The sequence below is a fragment of the Emys orbicularis genome, chromosome 22 (assembly GCF_028017835.1).
Source record: "Emys orbicularis isolate rEmyOrb1 chromosome 22, rEmyOrb1.hap1, whole genome shotgun sequence".
Taxonomy (NCBI): Eukaryota; Metazoa; Chordata; order Testudines; family Emydidae; genus Emys; species Emys orbicularis.
In genome coordinates this window covers 5681379-5702890 of record NC_088704.1, presented here as the reverse complement: position 1 = coordinate 5702890, position 21512 = coordinate 5681379, and the positions used below count along the sequence as shown (strand labels likewise).

The window sequence follows — 21512 nt, the reverse complement described above, 5'->3', positions numbered from 1 at the left end:
GTGCTTCTTTCACAGGGCTGCCATGAGGTATAATTAAGCTAGCAATGCTTGTAACGTGCTTTGAGATCACCAGCAGAGAGGTTCTATCACATGGCAAGGATGATCTTTATCTCACCTTCATCGGGAATTTCTCTTCCCTTGACCATCTCACCTCACCTGCCCGTCTTGCAATGAGTCTCCGTACGCACACCCAGCACTGGAAGGTCATGATGGTTTATTATCCTTGGCTGAAAGCTCCTGAATACCTCACTGTCCCGACTATGGGAATTTCCCATTTCTGGGAAGGAATCCAGGTCTCAACAGCAAATAGCTGAACTATTTTAAGCATTTCCTCATTTTCTTCCCCTCCTTCCCCAAACCAATTTAGACTGTTTCAATTACCGTCCCTGTTCTTCCTTTGCACAGCTAGAAACGAGCTAACGCCATTCGTAGCTTACGGCCTGCTTGAGACTCTCCAACATTGCTATGTTTATGGCGCTGGAGAGCAGTCCCGAAAGCTCAACCGTTTTTTTATTTAAGGAACTGCATCACACTGTCCTGCTGCTTGTAAACAGCCAGCAAATCCCCCGGATTATATCATCTCCTCTGCCTCTGAACGGTGATGGCCATCGAGCATTTTTCATCCAGATTTCTACACATCTCCAAGGAGTTTCTGCGGCGTTTCCCACTAGGGGAAGGAACGTCCGCAGAAACAGAAGTTTCACAACATGCTTCCTGCATTCTTTAAGGAGCCTCTGACACAGGGCATCACCGAGGAGGAACCTGCCTTCTGAACCACAGTGTCAGCGGTGCCAGGGCACGGTCCATTGGCAACACCTTCAAACAGTGTTGGGCATTCTGGTGCTCCTACGGGCAGCATGCAGTAAGTCAGCAAGGCAGTTTCTATTTGAACTGACACTGGGTGCCTCAAGAGTCTTTGATGAGCAGGATTCCTACTGCAGCCTTCCCTTCCTTATCTGCCAGAGTGCCTTGAAAGCTAGCACTCCTCAACTGCACTCAGCACACAAGGGGCAGACAACCAAGGGGTCCCGTGCAGCCTAGCATTAGCGACAAACTGAACGGGCACAAACACATACATATGATATTTATCTGAGAAAAATAAATCTCTGTCCGGGGGTGTAGCCCTGCATGGTACACATTCTCTGTAATGCAAAGCCCGGCTTTGCTACCGTTCTGCCACACCCACATCCAATCTACAGCGACGGCCGGGGCGAGTCTAGTGCAAATACATGTGCATGCGATGAGTCTTTCCTCTGCAATGTCAGGAGCTGGGCGACGCACTCGTGTGACTTGTTTGTGCTGAAAGCAGGGCCGGCTCTGGCTTTTTTGCCGCCCCAGGCAAAAAAGCCTCCGGCCGCCCTCCCCCCCCCCCCCCGCGGGGGGGGGAGGGCGGCCGGAGCCCAGGGAGGAGGGCGGCGAGCCCCGGCGGGGGCTCCGCTCTCCCCCCGGCCGCCGGGGGGAGGGCGCCGGGGGGGAGGGCGGCCGGAGCCCTGGGAGGAGCCCTGCTATGGGGTGGGATAGGGTAGGGGACAGTGGGTGCCTTGTTGCTGAGCTGTTGGTCTTGGAAATGGGGGTGGGATCAGTGGGGCGGGGGATTGGGGTGCTGTGGGGTGGAACAGGGGCCCTGCCGTGGGGTGAGCAGGATGCCTGGGTCTATAGCAGTGGGTGGATGGGGGGCACACTCAGAGGCGGGGCCGTCCAGGAGAAGCCCCACCCCCAGTCGGTGTCTCCCACTCCTCACAGGGAAAGCCCAGCAGGTTGGAACCGGAGCAGGAGCGGCGCCGGCAGCTGGCCCAGGGCGTGGCCCGCCTGCGTGGGGAGCTGCAGCAATTGGACCTGCTGGCCGGGGGGAGGGCGCCGGGGGGGAGGGCCGCCAGAGCCCTGGGAGGAGGGCAGCGAGCCCCGGCGGGGGCTCCGCTCTCCCCCCGGCGGCCGGGGGGGAGGGCGGCGAGCCCCGGCTGGGGCTCGGCTCTCCCCCCCCCCCCCCCCCCCCGGCGGCCAGAGCAGCGAGCCCCGGCCGGGGCTCCGTTCTCCCCCCGGCGTCCAGAGTGCAGGGGGCAGGGCGGGGAGAGGGCGGCGAGCCCCAGCCAGGGCTCGCCGCTCTCCCCCCTGCGGCGGGGGGGAGGGCAGCCAGAGTGCCTGGGGGAGGGCGGCCAGCCCGGCCGTGGCCCCACTCTCCCCGGCAGCTGGAGCGCCACGCCGCCCCCCTCCAGGTGCCGCCCCAAGCACAAGCTTGGTGGGCTGGTGCCTGGAGCCGGCCCTGGCTGAAAGGCTCACGGTCATGTGCCGGCACCAGCCCCGTGAATGTGGGGCGCCTGTACACAGCAGACATGCACCCACAGTGATTCCTCCCAAGGCTGACTCAGGGCCTCTGAATCACACCATTTTAATTCGAACCTGCTGGGCTGTTAGCACTGGGGATGCAACCCAAAAACTCCACACCAAACACACCCACAAGAGAGAGCTCCCGGGGTCAATAATGGGGAAGTGGTCACGACGGCTGTGGATCAATGGACCCAGAACTGTGCAGCTGAATTACAGGCACATAGATACATCAAGGGATGGGTGACACGCCCAGCCCCCAAGAAGAACACACCTGCTCAGCGTTAGACATTAGTGGAACCTGGATCTTGCAGAAACAAAGTGGAACCTCCCCTCTTGCAAACAACCTGAGGACTGGGCCTGCATTCCTGACGCCTCTTCCAGCAGGCAGCGTGGGGCAGAATCCATCAAAGCTGCTGCTGCAGAGACGGTCACCAGATTACTTGTGTAGCACTCTGGACGTGCGTGGCACTTTGCAGGGATGCCAGACTCCTTTCCCCAAAGAGTTTCCAATCTCAGCTGCGAGGCGGGAACAACACCGGGAGGGTTTAGGAAAGGAGGAAATAAAACACTGAGCAGTCACTTGGGAGGGAGGGCACAGCCCACATGCCTATCATCGAAGGGATGCGATACTACCCTGCCACCCTTGGGGGGCTGACTGCAAAGCCCACAACAGTTCCAGGCCCCGTCAAGCTGGAGTGGGCATCCAGTGACTAAACTGGTGCCCTCCACACGGCAGAATAAAGTGCTACCACTATGCAATGGATGGGAGATGACATCTATTCCACACACAAAAGCCATCGAACAGAGTTCTCAGTGAAGCACAGCCGGGGGCTTGGTGCTACACAAGGCACACGTGGCCACTGCTCCACGGGGCTTCCAGCCTAAATGAAGAGACAAGACAGGCCAGGCCTGAGCCACTATGATTATTATAGGGCTGCACGGCTAGCTCAGGTGGGTCAATCCTAGTGAGCCTGGCAGAAGCACTGGGTTTTCAGGGGGGCACCAGGGACAGTGGGTTAGAGGAGGGAGCTCCCAGAGTCGGAGACAACATGGAAAGTGGCCTGAAAACGGGAGTGGGAAAAGGAAGCCGTTTGGCTGCAAGCCTGAATGAATGAAGGCACCGGAGAGTAGTAAGAAAGGAAACCAAAGGCATAGCCAGGGGTGGAATTTAGCAGAACCTTGAAGGGGAGGATGGGAAGCTTGGATTTAATTCGGAAAGCATGCGGGAGCCAGTTGAGGGAAAGGATGTGGTAGGATCAAGGAAGTGGGGTGGGACAGGATTTTAGCTGAAACTCATGGTACCCAACCCATGGTAGTACAGACTAACCTCTGGAGGTCATCTCCAGTTTGGGATCGTGACCTAGTTATTACATAGCTCATGTCCACACTGATTGGGGGAAACCAAGCTAGTGACAACCCTTTAAAGCTAGTTTTGGCTAACACAGGTTGAAACATGGATGCTCTAATCAGATCATGAAATGGTTGGGCATGGCTCGCCACCAGCTGAAAATTATCCAGAGACAGCCCGGGTGGGAAATTATCATTATAAGCACCCACTCCTGGTTCTGTAACTGCGCTAGCAAAACGATCATCAAGGTGTCTCCAAACACCTGCCTATATACCTGGTAAAAACATAAACAGAACAACCCTGTGCCATCCCTGTGTAACTACCCTACCCCTACCTACACTTCCCAACACCACACCTGTAACCTGTCCGCTTATCGCTTGCAGATCTTCAACAACGTGCTCCGTGCTGTACAAGACGCACGGTATTGCTCAGCCCTGCTTTAAAGAGCTCTGTGCATTTTATATGTCCCTTGTTGAGCTGCCGCCTGCAAATATCCTTATAAAGCACAAATGAACAATTCAAAACAAACCTCTCTCAGTCTAATTAGTCACTTGGCCAAAAGAAACTGTTTGGAGCGTGGTGATCAAATACTCCCTCACATGTGACTCTCCTGTGAAGTAATTTCCTGCCTGTGGCTGTGGGCTGAGCTGATAATTTAAATATAGACACTAGCAGTTGGACAAGTAGGAAGGCCGGGAAGCTTTGACAGTGCAGTAGCATTTCCTTCAAGGATATTATTCTATGGCCTTTCCACTTAGCCACCTCTCTCCTCCCCACACACGCTCAGTTCAGTTCAGCATTCCCGGGGTTCATTCACACTGCAGATGCCGGGATTAACCCAGTAACTTCAGCTCTGATAGCGATAAGCAACACCGCCACAGGAGACGGAGCAGGACGTCACCCCATTCAGAACCAAAGCTATCTATAGACCTTCCGCTGGACACAGTAAATGGTGGCCACATCCCAAAGGCATCCCTGCAATTACCAGCCGGGCGTTTCTCGGCTTCACACGCGATGGGACACAGCGTGATCTGAACAGGGTCAGATCGCTGTCATTGCGACACTTAGGAACAAAAACAATGTCGCCTGCCAGCCAAGCAAGGAGCCGGACAGGAACAAAACTTCTCAAGATTCCAAATAATTCTGTGGATATAAATTTAGATCTGTTTGTAAACAAAGGACAGTAGAAATGTTTGTCCAATGGGGAATAGGGGACTTGTTTGAATAAACAGGGGTGCAGAAGAGATGGGACATACATAACCCAACTTCAGAGAAGAGGGGTGCTAATGTCACTGAGAATCATTTTTCATTTACCAGCCAAGAATTGAGCTGAGGGTTCTGCATTCCTTCTGCAATCACCAATGCCAGATTCAACACAACACCTAGGACAGGGCAGGATGGGACATTCCTTACACCACTTTATAGTAACTTCACCAACTCTTGAAAAACAAATTGACTTCTGAACTCCAGTCTTGGTGGGTGGGAAGCTTTTCAATCCACTTTTTTACTGCTCTTCTACTCCAGAGCAAAAGTTGAGTACAATGGAAGAGGCCCTCTTCCCACTACCCCCATTCCTTTGGCAAGATAACTCGTGGATAAAGCAGGGCATTTCAGTTTACTCCATGCTGAGGACTGGTTTTGATATGTCATTTTGTTTCAATGTCTTTGGAGGAGAGCCTCCTCCAGAGAGATCATAGCCTAGAGCACCCTGGAGAAAGTTTAAGAGGCCTACAGGAAAACCAAATCTGCCATGTGGTGAGATCAGAAGGAGTTGAAATACTGGATGTCCAGCTATAAAGATTGCTCCTCCTCTGCAACTTTTGGCCTTGGCTACCAGGTTAGCTTCGGTGCTGCCCCCATCTCAGAAGTCTGGAATGTAGATGTTGAAGGCTGCAACAACAAAGAACATGGACTTAAGGCATCAAAAGCTGGATGCAGCAAGCCTTTGCTCAAATGGAGAAGTAAGAAAAGATTGTGGGCTGTGCTCACTACTTCAAGAACACAATGGCAAGTTTGAAGAACATCTCTTCAGGACTGAGAGACACGGAAACTGCTGTAATGAAAAGTAACAAAAGCCTTTCTGAGGACCGATCAGCCGGAAGGTGGACAGCGTATTGAAAATGGATAATACAGAAGCAGGCGAGGATCAATGGATATTTTTTGCTTTCCTAATTTCTGAAATATTGGTACCAAAGTACTCCACAAAAGGCAGGTACCTGTCCTTAGCATCAATGCCATCTCTTCCTGAGACAGACTGAGTGACATAGAAACCACTGGTGCTTACGAAGGAAGGTTTTCCACCTCTCCCAGGAGAAAACAGATGATTAATAAATACCGGGCCTTGGGACAGCTCCAGATGGCATTGTGGCCTTGGTCAAGCCTGGAAGGCGTTTTTTAAGGGGTTAAAAAGTTCCAGAAACCCCCGTGAGATAGGTAAATACTATTCCCATTTCACACATGTATTAACTGAGGTTCAGAGAAGTTAAGCAATTTGTACAAGCTCTCCCAGAAAATGAATAGCAGCGCTTGGGACAGAAATTCTGACTCCCATCAGACTCCTCTGCTCTAACCATTAGATCACATTCTCTTCCAGGAGTAAGAGAAAGAAGCGTTGAAACTTTCCTGACCCAGGGAGATGGGGGGAAAAGACGGGGAGGAGAACAAAAAACCTCACCGGAAGCAACAGAACTAAACTGGAATTTGGAAATTTCTTCCACACCCGGAACTGACCTTCATGAGCCAACTGTGGTCTCCGGCTCGGACTGGTTACTGAATGCTCAGCTCACCTGGGTTTGAAATTCTTGAGTACTGCTTCAGAGATATCCCCTGGCAAGACAAACACTCTGAAAAAGCAAAGTAAACAGCTAGACAGGGCTACTCAATACACACCTCTGGGCCAGCTCTTCCTCCTAACCACTGTGTTCTTGCGGGGCCATTGATTTGAAGTGGGGAACTATAAAGCCCCTTCCCTGCCCACGTGCCAGATTAGCAATCATTCTACTGCAACAAGATTGCAAAACAAGCGCGTCTATCAGTGCAATGACTGGAAGTGGAGGCTGATCATGTAACTTTAATTGCATTGGGTTTCTTTCTGTCTCCATTTCCAACCTCTCAGCCCCTTCCAGAGGGGCTGATAACATCTTCAACCAAGCTAGCAGGATAGCGATTAGCAAGATCATGACCGGGGAATTAGGTTGGTGGCACACGTGAGCCATTGGTAAGATGCACCATATCCACAAGTCTGCTCGTTCACCCAGCACTGTGACAGATATACTGACCCTGTGCTGGGCTGTCCCCTGCTAGACTGCACTGGTATGGAGCCTTTGCAGTGGAAGTGAAACCAGGTGTTTTTAAAGCCTGTAGTTTGCTATGAACAGAGTTTGAAAAGCTCAATCTAGCAATGTGACCAAAATGACAATTAACAGCTGGCCCAGGGGCTTGGCAGTGAGCAGGGCTGGATTAACTCTCCTGTGGGCACGGGGCTATTAGATTTTGTGGGGTCCCTGTATACAAATATTTTTCCTGGGTGGGAGTTTGGTGCAGGACGGGGCTGGGGCAGGGGATTGGGGTGCCGGAGCGGGCGCGGAGTCTGGGAGGGAGTGCAGGAGAGGGATTCTGACCTGAGGCTCGGGTGGAGGAGGGGGTGTGAAGTGCAGGCCGGCCAGGAGGTGCTTACCACAGGCGGCTCCTGGCCAGCGGCGCAGCAGCAGGGCTCAGCCAGGCTGCCTGCCTGCCATAGCCCCACGCTGCTCCCAGAAGCGGCTGGCTCCTAGCATGTCTCTGCGGCCCCTGGAGGGAGGGGGCCAGGGTGTCTCCGTGCGCTGCCCACGCCCGCAAGTGCCGCCCCCGTAACTCCCATTGGCTGGTTTCCAGCCAATGGGAGCTGTGAGGGCGGTGCTGGGGGCGGGAGCAGCGTGCAGAGCCGCCACCCCCCTCCCCCCCGCCAGGGGCTGCAGAGACGTGCCAGCAGCCAGCTGTTTCCGGGAGCAGCGTGGGGCCATGGCATGCAGGCAGCCTGCCTGAGCCCCGCTGCGCCGCGGGACTTATAGAGGCTCGGAGTTGGAGATGGCTGCCTGTGATTTATTTTTGCGGGGCCCCCCTTGAGCTGGGGCCCTGGGCTGCAGCCCCTAAAGCCCCTGCTTTAATCCAGCCCTGGCAGTAGAATAAGGTTTAGGAGTGACCCTGGATCTCCATGAGGGATGAAGCATGGGGTACACAGCTCTTGTCTAGTGCCTCAGCATCAGTGTTAGTTGCCCAGTCATTGGCCAAGCCCAGCAATTGCAGCTCTGAGGGAGGAGGGAGGGGGTTGAGGTAAAGAATGAAGAAGGTGAACCAGCGCAATGGGGGTGGGCACAGCCTGCCTTAGCACTTAAAAACATAAGAGCAGCCAGACTGGGTCAGACCAAAGGTCCATCTAGCCCAGTGTCCTGTCTTCTGACAGTGGCCAATGCCAGGTGCTTCAGAGGGAATGAACAGAACAGGGAATCATCAAGTGATCCCTCCCATGTCGTCCACTCCCAGCTTCTGGCAAACAGAGCCTATGGACAGTCAGAGCATGGGGTTGCTAATAGCCATTGATGTACCTATCCTCCAGGAACTTATCTAATTCGTTTTTGGATCCCGTTATAGTTTTGGCCTTCACAACATCCCCTGGCAACGATTTCCACAGGTTGACTGCATTATGTGAAGAATACTTCCTTTTGTTTGTTTTAAACCTGCTGCCTAGTAATTTCATTGGGTGACCCCTGGTTCTTGTGTTATGTGAAGGAATAAATAACACTTCCTTATTCACTTTCTCCACACCAGTCAAGATTTTATAGACCTCTATCATATCCCCCCTTAGTCGTCTCTTTTCCAAGCTGAAAAGTCCCAGTCTTATTTATCTCTCCTCATATGGAAACTGTTCCATACCCCTAATCATTTTTGTTGCCCTTCTCTGTACCTTTTCCAATTCCCATCTATCTTTTTTGAGATGGGGCGACCAGAACTGCCCGCAATATTCAAGATGTGGGCGTGCCATGGATTTGTACAAAGGCATTATGATATTTTCTGTCTTATTATCTATCCCTTTCCTAATCGTTCCTAATATTCTGTTCGCTTTTTTGCCTGCCGCTACACATTAAGTGGATGGTTTCAGAGAACTATCCACAATAACTCCAAGATCTTTCTTGAGTGGTAACAGTTAATTCAGACCCCACCGTTTTGTATGTATAGTTGGGATGACGTTTTCCAATGTGCATTACTTTGCATTTATCAACATTGACTGTCATCTGTCATTTTGTTGCCCAGTCACCCAGTTTTGTGAGATCCCTTTGTAACTCTTTGCAGTCTTATGTTCTTATGTTCATTAATAAGCTTTATAGTAAACGAAGTGAATTTCGAAGGGCAGCAACGCGACTCTGGTCAGCTCCGCAGCAAAGAGGCTAGAAGGTATTTCTATCCACTAACAGCTCCTGTAGCAATGCCCTCTCTGGCGTTATTACTTATTCCAGGTCTGTTTATGGATCTCATTTCCTGAGGCAGAGTCAATTGACTAGGGAGATGGAGAATCTCATTTTGCTCTTGAAGATCAACACAATTAGCCAATCAATACTCTGATCTTCTGGGTTCTAACCAAACTCGCTTCTCCCAGCAAGAGTCATAGAGACGACTGTGAAATGAAACATGTGCAATACTTGAAGTCCCTTCCCTTTTGCGTAGGCAGGAGACGGTGGGGTATCCGGGTGCCGGTGCACACTTCCGGTCACCTGATCGGGTCCAACATTTCTTAGAACAAGCATGTGACAAAGCAGCGATCCCGGCATTCTATTTCTCACCCCGGAAACACAGAGGTAACCAACACAGCTTGCGCTATAATCAATAGTGCTATTGTCCAGATATCTGCTCTCATATTAGCAGGCTCTCCCTGACTAGCTTATTACCACCTGAGAAACAATTTTCACTGATGTCAAAACAGCCTGGAGAGAGACAGATGCATGTTCATGGTGCACCAGAACAGGAGCCTTGATTACAGGGTGCTGAACCCACAGAGGGTAGAAGTTGTACAGCTTGGAACAGAACACAAAGCCCCGACCTTTTTAAGCATTCAAGCAACAGAGTGGAATCTGAGGCTTACAGCTTCTCTGTCTCATTACTCATGTCCAGGCTCCATCTACTTAGGAGCTCTCCTGAGCCCCCCTACGTCATTTTCTTCCGTTAGAACTGTCCTGTTCCAGGGTGTCCTACACATGTGGATTTTCAAACCCAAGGGACTTCGTTTAGGTTAGGTATGCTCTTTCTGACAGACAGATTGGACTCCAGGCACCAATCGTTTGCACTGTATCTATACAAACAGCCCTGTTGCAGCCAGACATGAACTGGAGATTGGTTTTAACTTGTGCTGGTGACACCTGTTTGCATGTACTAGACAGCAGCCTCTTAACTGGCCATCGCACACATGGTTGGCATCTTAAATAAGGCCTGAAACACACCCTAGTCTTGTCAGCTGGGTCTGAGTAGCCTGCTATTGGTACAGTTTATCAGATACAGATGATCAAGACTTCGGGGTGTCACATGACTGCAATGGAGAGCGTTCCCGATGTTACAGAGTCACAAGTTCTTCAGCACAACAGAGGCACAGATTCCACGGGAGAGAAAACAAGCAAGGCTGGACACTACAGGAAGAACAAGCTAACTGGTTTGCAGGAGTCTGTTACTGCTAGCTAGTAAAACTAGAATAAAGAAATCTGACCAACATCAAGATGGCTAAAAATCAGGCTTCTGCAAATCATGTAGGTACTAACATGTCTCTTTACAGAAAGAAGCAGCCTTTGATTTTTCATCAATCTGATCAGCACTGAAGGAATCTTTCATAGAATCCCAGCAGCTAGAGATGGTTTCTCTCTCTCAATTTCATTCCACTATTCCTAGTCACGCCCCTGTCTGTCACACCAAGTAGTAATTCTTCTACCGTCTTGGTGTTTGCTTCCTTCAAAGTTCCCCTCGTTAGCCACAGAATCATAGAATCATAGAATATCAGGGTTGGAAGGGACCTCAGGAGGTCATCTAGTCCAACCCCCTGCTCAAAGCAGGACCAATTCCCAACTAAATCATCCCAGCCAGGGCTTTGTCAAGCCGGGCCTTAAAAACCTCCAAGGAAGGAGATTCCACCACCTCCCTAGGTAAAGCATTCCAGTGCTTCACCACCCTCCTAGTGAAATAGTGTTTCCTAATATCCAACCTAGACCTCCCCCTCTGCAACTTGAGACCATTGCTCCTTGTTCTGTCATCTGCCACCACTGAGAACAGCCGAGCTCCATCCTCTTTGGAACCCCCCCTCAGGTAGTTGAAAGCAGCTATCAAATCCTCCCTCATTCTTCTCTTCTGCAGACTAAACAATCCCAGTTCCCTCAGCCTCTCCTCATAAGTCATGTGCTCCAGACCCCTAATCATTTTTGTTGCCCTCCGCTGGACTCTTTCCAATATTTCCACATCCTTCTTGTAGTGTGGGGCCCAAAACTGGACACAGTACTCCAGATGAGGCCTCACCAATGTCGCATAAAGGGGAATGATCACGTCCCTCGATCTGCTGGCAATGCCCCTACTTATACAGCCCAAAATGCCATTAGCCTTCTTGGCAACAAGAGCACACTGTTGACTCATATCCAGCTTCTCATCCACTGTGACCCCTAGGTCCTTTTCTGCAGAACTGCTACCTAGACATTCGGTCCCTAGTCTGTAGCAGTGCATCGGATTCTTCCGTCCTAAGTGCAGGACTCTGCACTTGTCCTTGTTGAACCTCATCAGGTTTCTTTTGGCCCAATCCTCCAATTTGTCTAGGTCCCTCTGTATCCGATCCCTACCCTCTAGTGTATCTACCACGCCTCCTAGTTTAGTGTCATCGGCAAACTTGCTGAGAGTGCAGTCCACACCATCCTCCAGATCATTAATAAAGATATTAAACAAAACCGGCCCCAGGACCGACCCTTGGGGCACTCCGCTTGAAACCGGCTGCCAACTAGACATGGAGCCATTGATCACTACCCGTTGAGCCCGACGATCTAGCCAGCTTTCTATCCACCTTACAGTCCATTCATCCAGCCCATACTTCTTTAACTTGGCGGCAAGAATACTGTGGGAGACCGTATCAAAAGTTTTGCTAAAGTCAAGGAATAACACATCCACTGCTTTCCCCTCATCCACAGAGCCAGTTATCTCCTCATAGAAGGCAATTAGGTTAGTCAGGCACGACTTCCCCTTGGTGAATCCATGCTGACTGTTCCTGATCACTTTCCTCTCCTCTAAGCCATCCCTTAGCCAAACAATACAGATTAAAGCAACAAAGAGTCCTGTGGCACCTTATAGACTAACAGATGTATTGGAGCATAAGCTTTCGTGGGTGAATACCCACTTTGTCAGATGCTCCAATACGTCTGTTAGTCTATAAGGTGCCACAGGACTCTTTGTTGCTTTTCACAGATCCAGACTAACACGGCTACCCCTCTGATACTTAATACAGATGAAGCACTTTTAACATCGCCTCACAGGCAGGGCCGGTGCAAGGAAGTTTCGCGCCCTAGGCGAAACTTCCATCTTGCGCCCCCCCCACCAGCTAAGCCCACTCCCCCCACTCCCCCTGTGGCAGCAAACCACGCCCACCCGCCCCCCCCACCAGAGGAGCCCCCCCCAAGGCAGCTAACCCCGCCCACCGCAGCAGCTAACCCAGCCTGCTACCACCACCCGGGGAGCCCGCCGCCCAGGGAGCCACCCCCCACAGCAGCTACCCCCCCCTGCAGCTAACCCCGCCCGGGGAGCCCCTCCCCACGGCAGCTAAACCCGCCCGGGGAGCCCGCCCCAGCTTACCTCCGCTCCGCCTCCTCCGCTGAGCACGCCAGCGCCGCTCTAATTCTCCTCCCCTCCCAGGCTTGCGGCGCCGATTGGAGGAGAATTAGAGCGGGGGCTGTGTGCTCAGCGGAGGAGGCGGAGCGGAGGTGAGCTGGGGCAGGGAGCGGTTCCCCTGTGCGCCTCCCCCGTTACTGCGGGCGGCCCTCCCCACGCCCCCCCACCCCAGCTCACCTCCACTCCACCTCCTCGCCTGAGCGGGCTTTTAGGCGCCCTCAACCACTAGGCGCCCTAGGCAGCCGCCTAGTTCGCCTAGTGGTTGCACCGGCCCTGCTCACAGGTTAGTCTCTACAGACCTCTTGATTATTTTTCTTGCTCTTCTCTGAATTCCCTCCCGTTTGTCTGAATCTGTCTGGTGATATGATATCCTGGACTGAATCTAAAATGAATATGAAACAGCCAAGGAATGCCAAGAGCTTGCTGTTCAAATGCCATGTCTTTATCCCAGACAATGGGTTTCCATTCTCTGGATTACTCTGAAGACTGCTGACCAGCCATGGTAGATCAGAGGCAGTGAGACCAAAGGATGTCAGTTACCGCTCACTGTACCAGATTCACAGCAATACAGTTACAATTCCACCTGACAAGCCATCCTCATCATGAGAAAAGGTTTGCACCAGCAGTCTGGAGAACTAGTGTAAATGTTCAAAATACCATTGCTGCTTTCTCCACTAGCAGATGTTCACATGAGCTTCCAAACTTTCTCTAACAGATACAGTGAGTAGGCTTAATTTTAGACGCCTGTATAATTTAACCCACTTGTGACTGAAAGATCCCCTCTGCATTAGGACACGGCAGTAGATATTTCAAAAGAGAACGCCTGAAATGACAAATATATTTGGAAGACATAAACGGCGATTCTTTGATGAGTTTTGCTTTTAGCAATCTGTGTTGAACTATACTATTAGCAGATAGTCTTCCCAACTGAACCTTCAAATAAATATTAGAAGCCTGTGAATGGCCTTGGAGGGTGACTGGAAGAGAAGTTCTCAAGCTGTGGGGAGCATGTTCCCACCCCTAGGGGTTGGTGAGACTTTCTAGAAGGAGTGTATAAAGTACCTGAACTGTCCCGGTATATTTATGGCTAATTTGTAAGCACCTTTGTCATCAATTATTGTCCAACTGTTTTTTTAACAAGCTGCCTTTGGCTTCAGAAAGCTTGAGAACCCCTGGGTTACACTTGCACTAAGAGGTTCTCCTGGAATATTTCTCCTTCCACAACAGCTATTGCGAATGATGGGAACAATGTGTTATTTCTTGTTTTCCAACATTCATCATGGTTAGCTGGATAGACAACATTAATAACATTAATGACTGTATACAGCAGAAGTTATCCTTGATGAAGGACTCAGATGCCCCGATCCTTAGCTGTGTTCCAGCTGTTTCACACCACTCCACTGGCCCAAAATGGCTGGGTATCTTGCCATGAGAGGATCACTCCAGTGCAGCAGGATCCTCTGGTGACATACAGCTGGTTTAGCAGCCAGCATAGGGGATAGTACCCGCAGAGAGGGGATGTGGTCCTATTTACATTCCCTTCAACCAGCACAATCAGCAGCTGCTCTAACTAACATCAGGGGACTGGGCCAACACACAGCTGGTGCAGAATCAGGGGAACACAAACATGGCTGAAGATTGCATTTGCGCGTGCACAAACCCTCTGTGCACACCTTGGCTGCAGCTGAAGATCTGGGCTACAGTGCACACAGAATGGATGAAACATGGACAATAAGTAGGCAGCAGCTTGACATTAATAAAACCTTGTACAGATGATGGACTACAGGTGATTCTTTCAAAGGACAGCAGAAGGTACAGGATATATCTTGAAGCTACACTTTCTCTAGAGTCACCTCCCTTTTTGTGAGGGGCCTACAAGAGTGTAAGGTCTTTTCATAAGTCAAAAGGTTTCAAGTGAAACCTTCTGGACGTCATAACGAGGTGTAAATCACTCAATGACTCTTGTTAGTAGAGGATTCTTGGTACAATACACAAAAATACTAGTTCCCAAGGTCAACAGCATGAGCGGAAGGGTCCAGAGCACTCTGCTACCCATAGATTATTACCGTAAGACAACAAAATGTCTCAATTGAAGAGGTTATAAAAAGCCCCAGCCCTTTTTGAGCTGGCCTGTAGGCACGGATCACAAACTGGGCTGCCGAGGCTGTTCGGCATTTGCAGGGCTAGTAAAAGCCACAGCGAAGTCGCACCGTGGTCAGTACAAAGGCAAACACATAGCAAGTGCTGAGGATTCAAAGACCCACAGACTTTAAGGTCAGAAGGGACCTTCACGAGCATCTAGTCCAGGGGTTTTCAACCTTTGTTTCTGGCGACCCAGTTGAAGAAAAGTATTGATGCCTGCGACCCAACGGAGCTGTGGATGAGGGGTTTGGGGTGTGGCTGTGGCAGAGGGTTGGGGTGCGGGGGTGCAGGCTGCAGGGTGGGGCCAGGGGTGAGGGGATCAGGGTGTGGGAGGGGGCTCTGGGCTGGGGCAGGGGGTTGGGGTGCGGGAGGGGGTCAGGGCTCTGGGCTGGGGGTGCAGACTTTGGGGTGGGGCCAGGGATGAGGGGTTTGGGGTACAGGAGGGGGCTCTGGGTTTGGGGTGGGCTCAGGGCTGGGGATTGGGGTGCAGGAGGGGGTCAGGGCTCTGGGCTGGGGGTGCAGGCTCTGAAGTGGGGCTGAGGATTGGGGCACGGGGTTGGGGCGCAGGCTTACCTTGGGCGGCTCCCAGTCAGTGGCGCAGCGGGGCTGCTAAGGCAGGCTTCCTGCCTGTCCTGGCACGGCGGACCGCGCTGTGCCCTGGAAGTGGCCAGCAGCAGGTCTTGCTCCTAGGCCGAGGCACACAAGCGGCTCCACGCAGCTCTCGCCCACAGGCACCGCCCCCCAGCTCCCATTAGCCGGTCCCATGTCCCCCCTGCCTAGGAGCCAGACCTGCTGCTGGCCGCTTCCAGGGCGCAGCGCGGTGTCACAACAGGTAGGGACTAGCCTGCCTTAGCCAGGCACCACCGCCAACGTGACTTTTAATGGCCCGGTCGACGGTGCTGACCAGAGCTGCCGCGACCCAGTGCCTTCCATTCCGCAACCCAGAACTGGGTCGCGACCCGCAGTTTGAAAACCACTGATCTAGTCTGACCTCCTGCACCCTGCAGGCCACAGAACCTCCCCCACCCACTCCTGAGACAGCATTTGTCAAAATAAAGGTGATGAACCATGTCAATTCTAGGCAGATTCCAGACAGTCATTAACCTCCAAATGGTACGGTCCATGGGGTCAGTTCAATCAATCATGTCGTGTAACTGGGAGGAATCCGGCTGTGCTGGAACGGGCCCTGTAGAACGGAGAGCCTAAGCCATGGAGGCCGGCACGCTGAGCCAGCTCACCCCAAGGGAGGGTTCCAGTTCTCATGATATTACTGAGAGTGCCCGGACTTGGGCTGCTGCTGCAGGCAGCCTCCCAGTGAAGCCAGAAGCTGCAGCATCAGACTGCCCAGGGGGAAATCCACTCTGAACAGCTGCCTTCACCACTTCTCTCCTGGGGAAGAACAGGCAATCAGAGCAGCTGCAGGATCCAGGCAAAGCTCATCCCCTAGGAGCAGAGACAAGTTTTGGGGTAGGGGCAGAGGAAGGAGAGGGAGCAGCAGATACCACGTCCACAGGATGGGGGGGGGAGTAGATTCCAGAAGAGGAAGGAAGATCTGCTACCACCTCCCCACTCCTCTCTTATGAAAAATGAGTCAGCTGATCTCTCTTCCTCCTCTCTGTCCCTTCAACACCAGGCCTGGGAGAAGGAGAACACCACACTGGAGCTGGTCCCAAAGCCTGGTGGAGGGGTGAAGAACCACTGAAGCTGCCCTTCTCCCTCCCCGCTCACCCCTCTCCCAAGCCCCAGGGGTGAAAAGCCTCGACAGCTGCAGGAGGAGCAGGACTGCTGGGGGGAAGGGGTAGATGTGGGGCGTGGAGGGGGTGCTGAGTCGATGTAGGTCTGGGGCACAGATTTGACTGATGCAGGGCTGAGGGGCAGAGAATTGACAGAGGGATGGAGGGGACAGAATTAAAAATGGGCAGTTTGGGAGCTTGGAGAGCAGCGGGAAACCCCCTGCACCATCAGGCAGTGGTGTGATCTGATCTCAGGTGGCTCTTTCAGTGAGAGCTCCTGCAGCACAGGTAGGCAACGCTGCCATTGTCACACCACACCTGGAGACGGATCCAAAACCACGATTTGGGCCCTCGCTCATGATTTCTTAACTTTTGAAAATGGCAGCACTGGAAATCCACATCCTGGCACCGAGTTTGAGCCAGGCAGATATCAAATTCCTCCTCTGCAATGGAGCCTGCAGCTACCAGGATGGCACAGAACTCTGATAATGGGACACATTTGGGTCACTGGTTTGAATGTGACCAAGATCATCACTGATTGCACGTGGCTACCAGCTGATGGTTGGTCAGGAGCATATATGAAATCTAGGCATTTAGACTGCGTTCATTTGTTACTGTACTGTGTGTACCCAATTGGTGGTCTCCATCCAGTGCCCCAGTACATACGATTACCATGGCAGGGGGGCAATTTCTACAGAGAAGCCAAAGACTGATCTGCTCTGTCACCTCTAAAAGTGCCCCACCTATCCAAGGGTCGAGGCACCCAGTGAGGAAGCTTACGGTGTCACCGACTGCACGCGGCTGTGCAGAGATCTTCAGACCTCGGCGGTGATGGCCTTGTGGCTTTGGCAAGCCCTACATTCATTTTAAAAAAACAATCATCCATAAATTGTCACAATTAACATAATTCCTTTCTTGAGCATGGCCCTCTAAGCTGGCAGTAGGGTGCATATGCCTGCTGGGGCCTGCCAGGTGTTAGGGAGAGAAGCAGGAGCAGCTAAAGAGAAATAATGAAATCACTAAGCTGTCCAAATAATCTCCAGAAAAACTAACCTATCTTCCTTTGAATGAACTGGTATCTAATAGGGAAGACAGAGCTGACAAACTACAGACAGTAAATCAACCCATCACTCACAATTCCCCCAGATATTTGATTTGAAACAGTAGACAATTCTACACTCCCGAAGGCAATGCCCGTCGTACAGCGCCGATTAAGGAGAAAGGTCATACATACAGCATTCTTGCTCCAGTTACAAGTGGGGGCCTATTCTGCCAGTGCTGGGCACTCTCAACAAGTCAGTGGGCGTCAAGGGCACTTGGCACCCCTCAGGATGAAGCCGACAATTTACATTTCTTTAACTCTGAATCTCTGCCCATCCTTCTGTACGTTTGGGACGCAAGCCTGTGCCATTGCAGTCAACAGCAAAACTCTCCTGGCCTTTAATGATGCAGAATTGGCAGGCGAAATATACCAACAATTGCCATGCTTGGCCATTCACACAAGTGTGGTATTGTGTCATTGTGGTATTTCCCCCCTCATTTTACATACCTAAGACACACAACTCCTCTTGGCAAATTAACATTCTTCCCCCAGGATTTTAAAAAGATAGTTTAACAAGGCCCTTCTTGTGATCCACTGATCTATGTTCTGTCGCTTTTCTTAAATGAGCTGTAACTTTGTAAATTACTCTTTCCAATCAAGTTGACTTCCTTACATTTTTCACCTACCGATGATACTTTGGCACATGCTCATTAATTACTTCATTGAGGGGGAGGGGAATAAAGAAATATCCTTGCCTCCTTTTCAGGGCTTGACAAATCCAATTCCCAGTGGGATGCTCTCCCAGGTAAATGAACGGGCCTCCACTACCAATTTCTGTAAAATTTACTGGCTACTTTCGTTCTGAAAAAGCCCGAGGGCCTGGTCCTGATCTCACACCAGTGAAACTCAAAAGTCCACTGAAGGCAAGCAAGTAACACTAGTATAAAATCTGAATCAAGCCCTGTCTGTCTACCCCTTATGGTTGTGAAGCTAACACACTGAATGTGCCCTGATGCAGGACGTCCCAGTCAGCAGCACAGACTCTCCAGTGTCTCCGCCCTTGACCCATGGTTTCCCAATGTGAAGCTGACAAAAATCTGGTCACATTTCACTGTTGCTATTCAGAACCTGTAGGAAGCAGTAAAACTAAGACGCATCAGGTCAATTTCAAGTTGTTGCTTAGGAAGTTATGAGGCAGGCATTGGAGCTATTGGCCCTAGATTTCACTGGTGCTTTTCACTCCTACTCATCATTTGTTTCAGCCTTTGCATGCTGGGTGTAGTTCTGGCTATTTTGTATACATCAAACTGGTGGGAACATTAAAGTAAGCTTTCTGTATGGCTAGAAGGCTCAGAATGGTTTTGAAACCAGAGATCCAATACTCTCTAACTGATATTGAAACCCATGCTACACAGTACGACAATTCAGAATGATTAGCAGCCTTGCTCAGGAAAGACCAGGACTAGAAAAGCCGAGGATGATAGAGATCTGAAAATTCACCTTAAGCCTGACCTCCGTCTGGGCCTTGTCAGGGTCTAGAAGGGTGCTACCTGATTTCCAGCAGGCAGGGAATTAACTAGCTGTTCTGATCTCACTCGAATGTACACTGTGGAGTAAAACAGGAAGGCTGGAGACTGAGGGCCCAAGTCAGACACCAATGAATTCAGGAAGCTCTGTAAAAATAGCTATCTGGTAACTAGAGGAGAGTGATGTCTTGGAGGAAGTAGAGCTCCATATGCAGTGGTTAGAGGGCTGAGTTGTAGCCCAAGTTGGGACTTTTGCTATTTGACTGTGGTTGGTTTGTTATAACTTGTGCAAGTCAAGGCTGGGTCTACACCGGGGGTTGGTTTGGAAATGAATTCCACTGTGGCCAACACCACTGCAGCTCGGCTGGCTGGAGTCCCAGTGCACTTGTCTGCGTTTAACAACATCTCAACCTGCTCGGCGCAGGACAACACGGTATTACAAACACCACTGACCAGGGAAGTCCTGCCTACACTCACCCGCCACTGCTGGCACCAATGGTGAAGCCGCACACTTGGGAAATCTGTCAAAGACCAGCCCAGCCCTCATGTAAACAACAGCTAGAGAGGGAGGGCAAATGGCTGGGTAAGCGCTTGGGGATGGCGAGGGCCAGCGATGGGGGCGAAGCTGACCCCACAGACTGGGCTGCAGCCGGTACTGGGAGGGGGCCGGGAGCCGGGGCAGGGCGGGGGCCAGCGGCCCGGGATGCTGCGGGAGACGAGGCCCCGGCCCGGCCGCTCTCACCTTCTTGACGGACAGGGAGATGTTCTCCAGGATCCGGTCCTTCACCTCCCCGGGCTCCATGGCGCTGCCCCCGGCGGCCGCTCGCTTCCTCCCCCGCCGGCCCGGCGGCCTCAGCCGATCGCCGCCTCCCCGCCAGCCGCCCGGGGGCTCCGTCCTGCCGGCTCGGGGGGCCCTGCCCCGCGCCCCGCCCGGCCCTCAGCTGAGCCCCGGCGCGCTCATCGCAGGCCCCGGCCCCTCGCCCGCTCCGCCGTGTGCGGGGAGCCCGGCCCGGCGCAGGGGAGGCAGCAGCGCCGCGGCCGCACTCGTGACGGGGCCGGAGCTGGAGGGCGGGGAGACGCGGCGGCAGAGGCGGGGGCAGGCGGCGGCTTCTCCCAGCCAGAGCCAGCCCCCTGCCGGGGAGCGGAGAGCCCCTGCCCGGGCCGGGCCCCCTGCAGCCCCCGGGCTCCGCAGGGTGGGGGCGCGGGGACCCCCGGGTCGGGTGTCAGCCCAGGGCGGGCCCCGCTTCCCCGGCCGAGCTCTCCGCCGGGTCTCTGGTTGGGCTATTGTCCGCCTGGCTCGGCCCATGCTCCCAAAGCATCACACGGGGGGCCGGGGCCCGGCTCCTTACACCCCTAGCTCAGAAAACCCCGCTGTGGTCTCGGGGGGCTTCAGTGTGAGGGGCTCCAGCTGCCCTTTGGTAAGCTAAAGAGCGGGGCTCCACGAGCGCAGTCACTGCGAGGCGACCATTTAGTCAGGGAGGTCACGGCCGTCACCGATTCTGTGACTTCGAGGGCTTCAGGAGGAGGAGGCCAGACTTTGCGCCCCAGCCCCTTGGCTTCCTCCGGGGGCTGCAGCTGGGGCCCGCGGCGTCCTGGGCTTGGTGGGGCTGCAGCTGGGGCTACGTGGCCCAGTCCCACGGCATCCCGGGCTTGGCGAGGGCCGTGTGCCCCAGCCCTGCGGTGTCCCGGGCTTGGCAGGGCCACAGCGAGGTCTGCATGCCCCAGTCCCACAGCATCCCGGGCTTGGCGAGGGCCGTGTGCCCCAGCCCTGCGGTGTCCCGGGCTTGGCAGGGCCACAGCGAGGTCTGCATGCCCCAGTCCCACGGCATCCCAGGCATGGCGAGGGCCGTGCACCCGTCCCCAGCCCTGCAGTGTCCCGGGCTTGGCAGGGCTGCAGCCAGGACCGCACGCTCCAGTGCCACGGCATCCCTGGTTTGGCGAGGGCCATGCACCCCAGCCCTGCAGTGTCCCGGGCTTGGTGGAGTCTGCATTTTTAGTAAAATAAGGCACAAGTCACGGGCTCTGTGAATTTTTGTTTATTGCCTGTGACCTGTTCGTGACTTTTACGAAAAATAACCATGAAAAAAATCTTAGCCTTAACTATAAGGCATATGTTCTAATCCTTTAATCATTATTGTGGCTCTTCTCTGAAACCCAAATCTTTCCCCTTTATCAACATCCTTCTTGAATTGTGGCCACCAGAACTGGACACAGTATTCCAGCAGTGGTTGCACCAGTGCCAAATTCAGAGGTAGAGAAGTTTTTACCTCTACTGGGGATTCCCTTGTTTATGTATCCAAGGATAATCTTAGCCCTTTTGGGCACTGTGTTGCACTGGGAGCTCATGTTCAGCTGATTGTCTACCATGATCCCCAACTCTTTCACAATCCCGGCTTCCCAGAGTCCCCCATCCTGTAAGTAGGGCCAACATTTTTGCTCCCTAGATGTATACATTTAGCTATATTAAAATGCATATTGTCTGCTTGCACCCAGTTTATTATTCTGTATTAGTGATCTGT

General features: G+C 52.6%; 1 protein-coding gene across 2 annotated transcripts in view; it reads right to left on the bottom strand.

Moving 5' to 3' along the window:
* Window positions 1-19799, bottom strand: part of PLEKHM2 (pleckstrin homology and RUN domain containing M2) — a 58347-nt gene extending 38548 nt beyond the window's left edge. For both annotated transcript variants that reach the window (XM_065421311.1, XM_065421312.1), the window contains exon 1: window positions 19736-19799. In XM_065421311.1, the coding sequence (XP_065277383.1) occupies window positions 19736-19795 (60 nt within the window). In that variant the 5' untranslated portion in view covers window positions 19796-19799. The remainder of the gene's footprint in view (window positions 1-19735) is intronic.
* Window positions 19800-21512: the final 1713 nt, after the last annotated feature.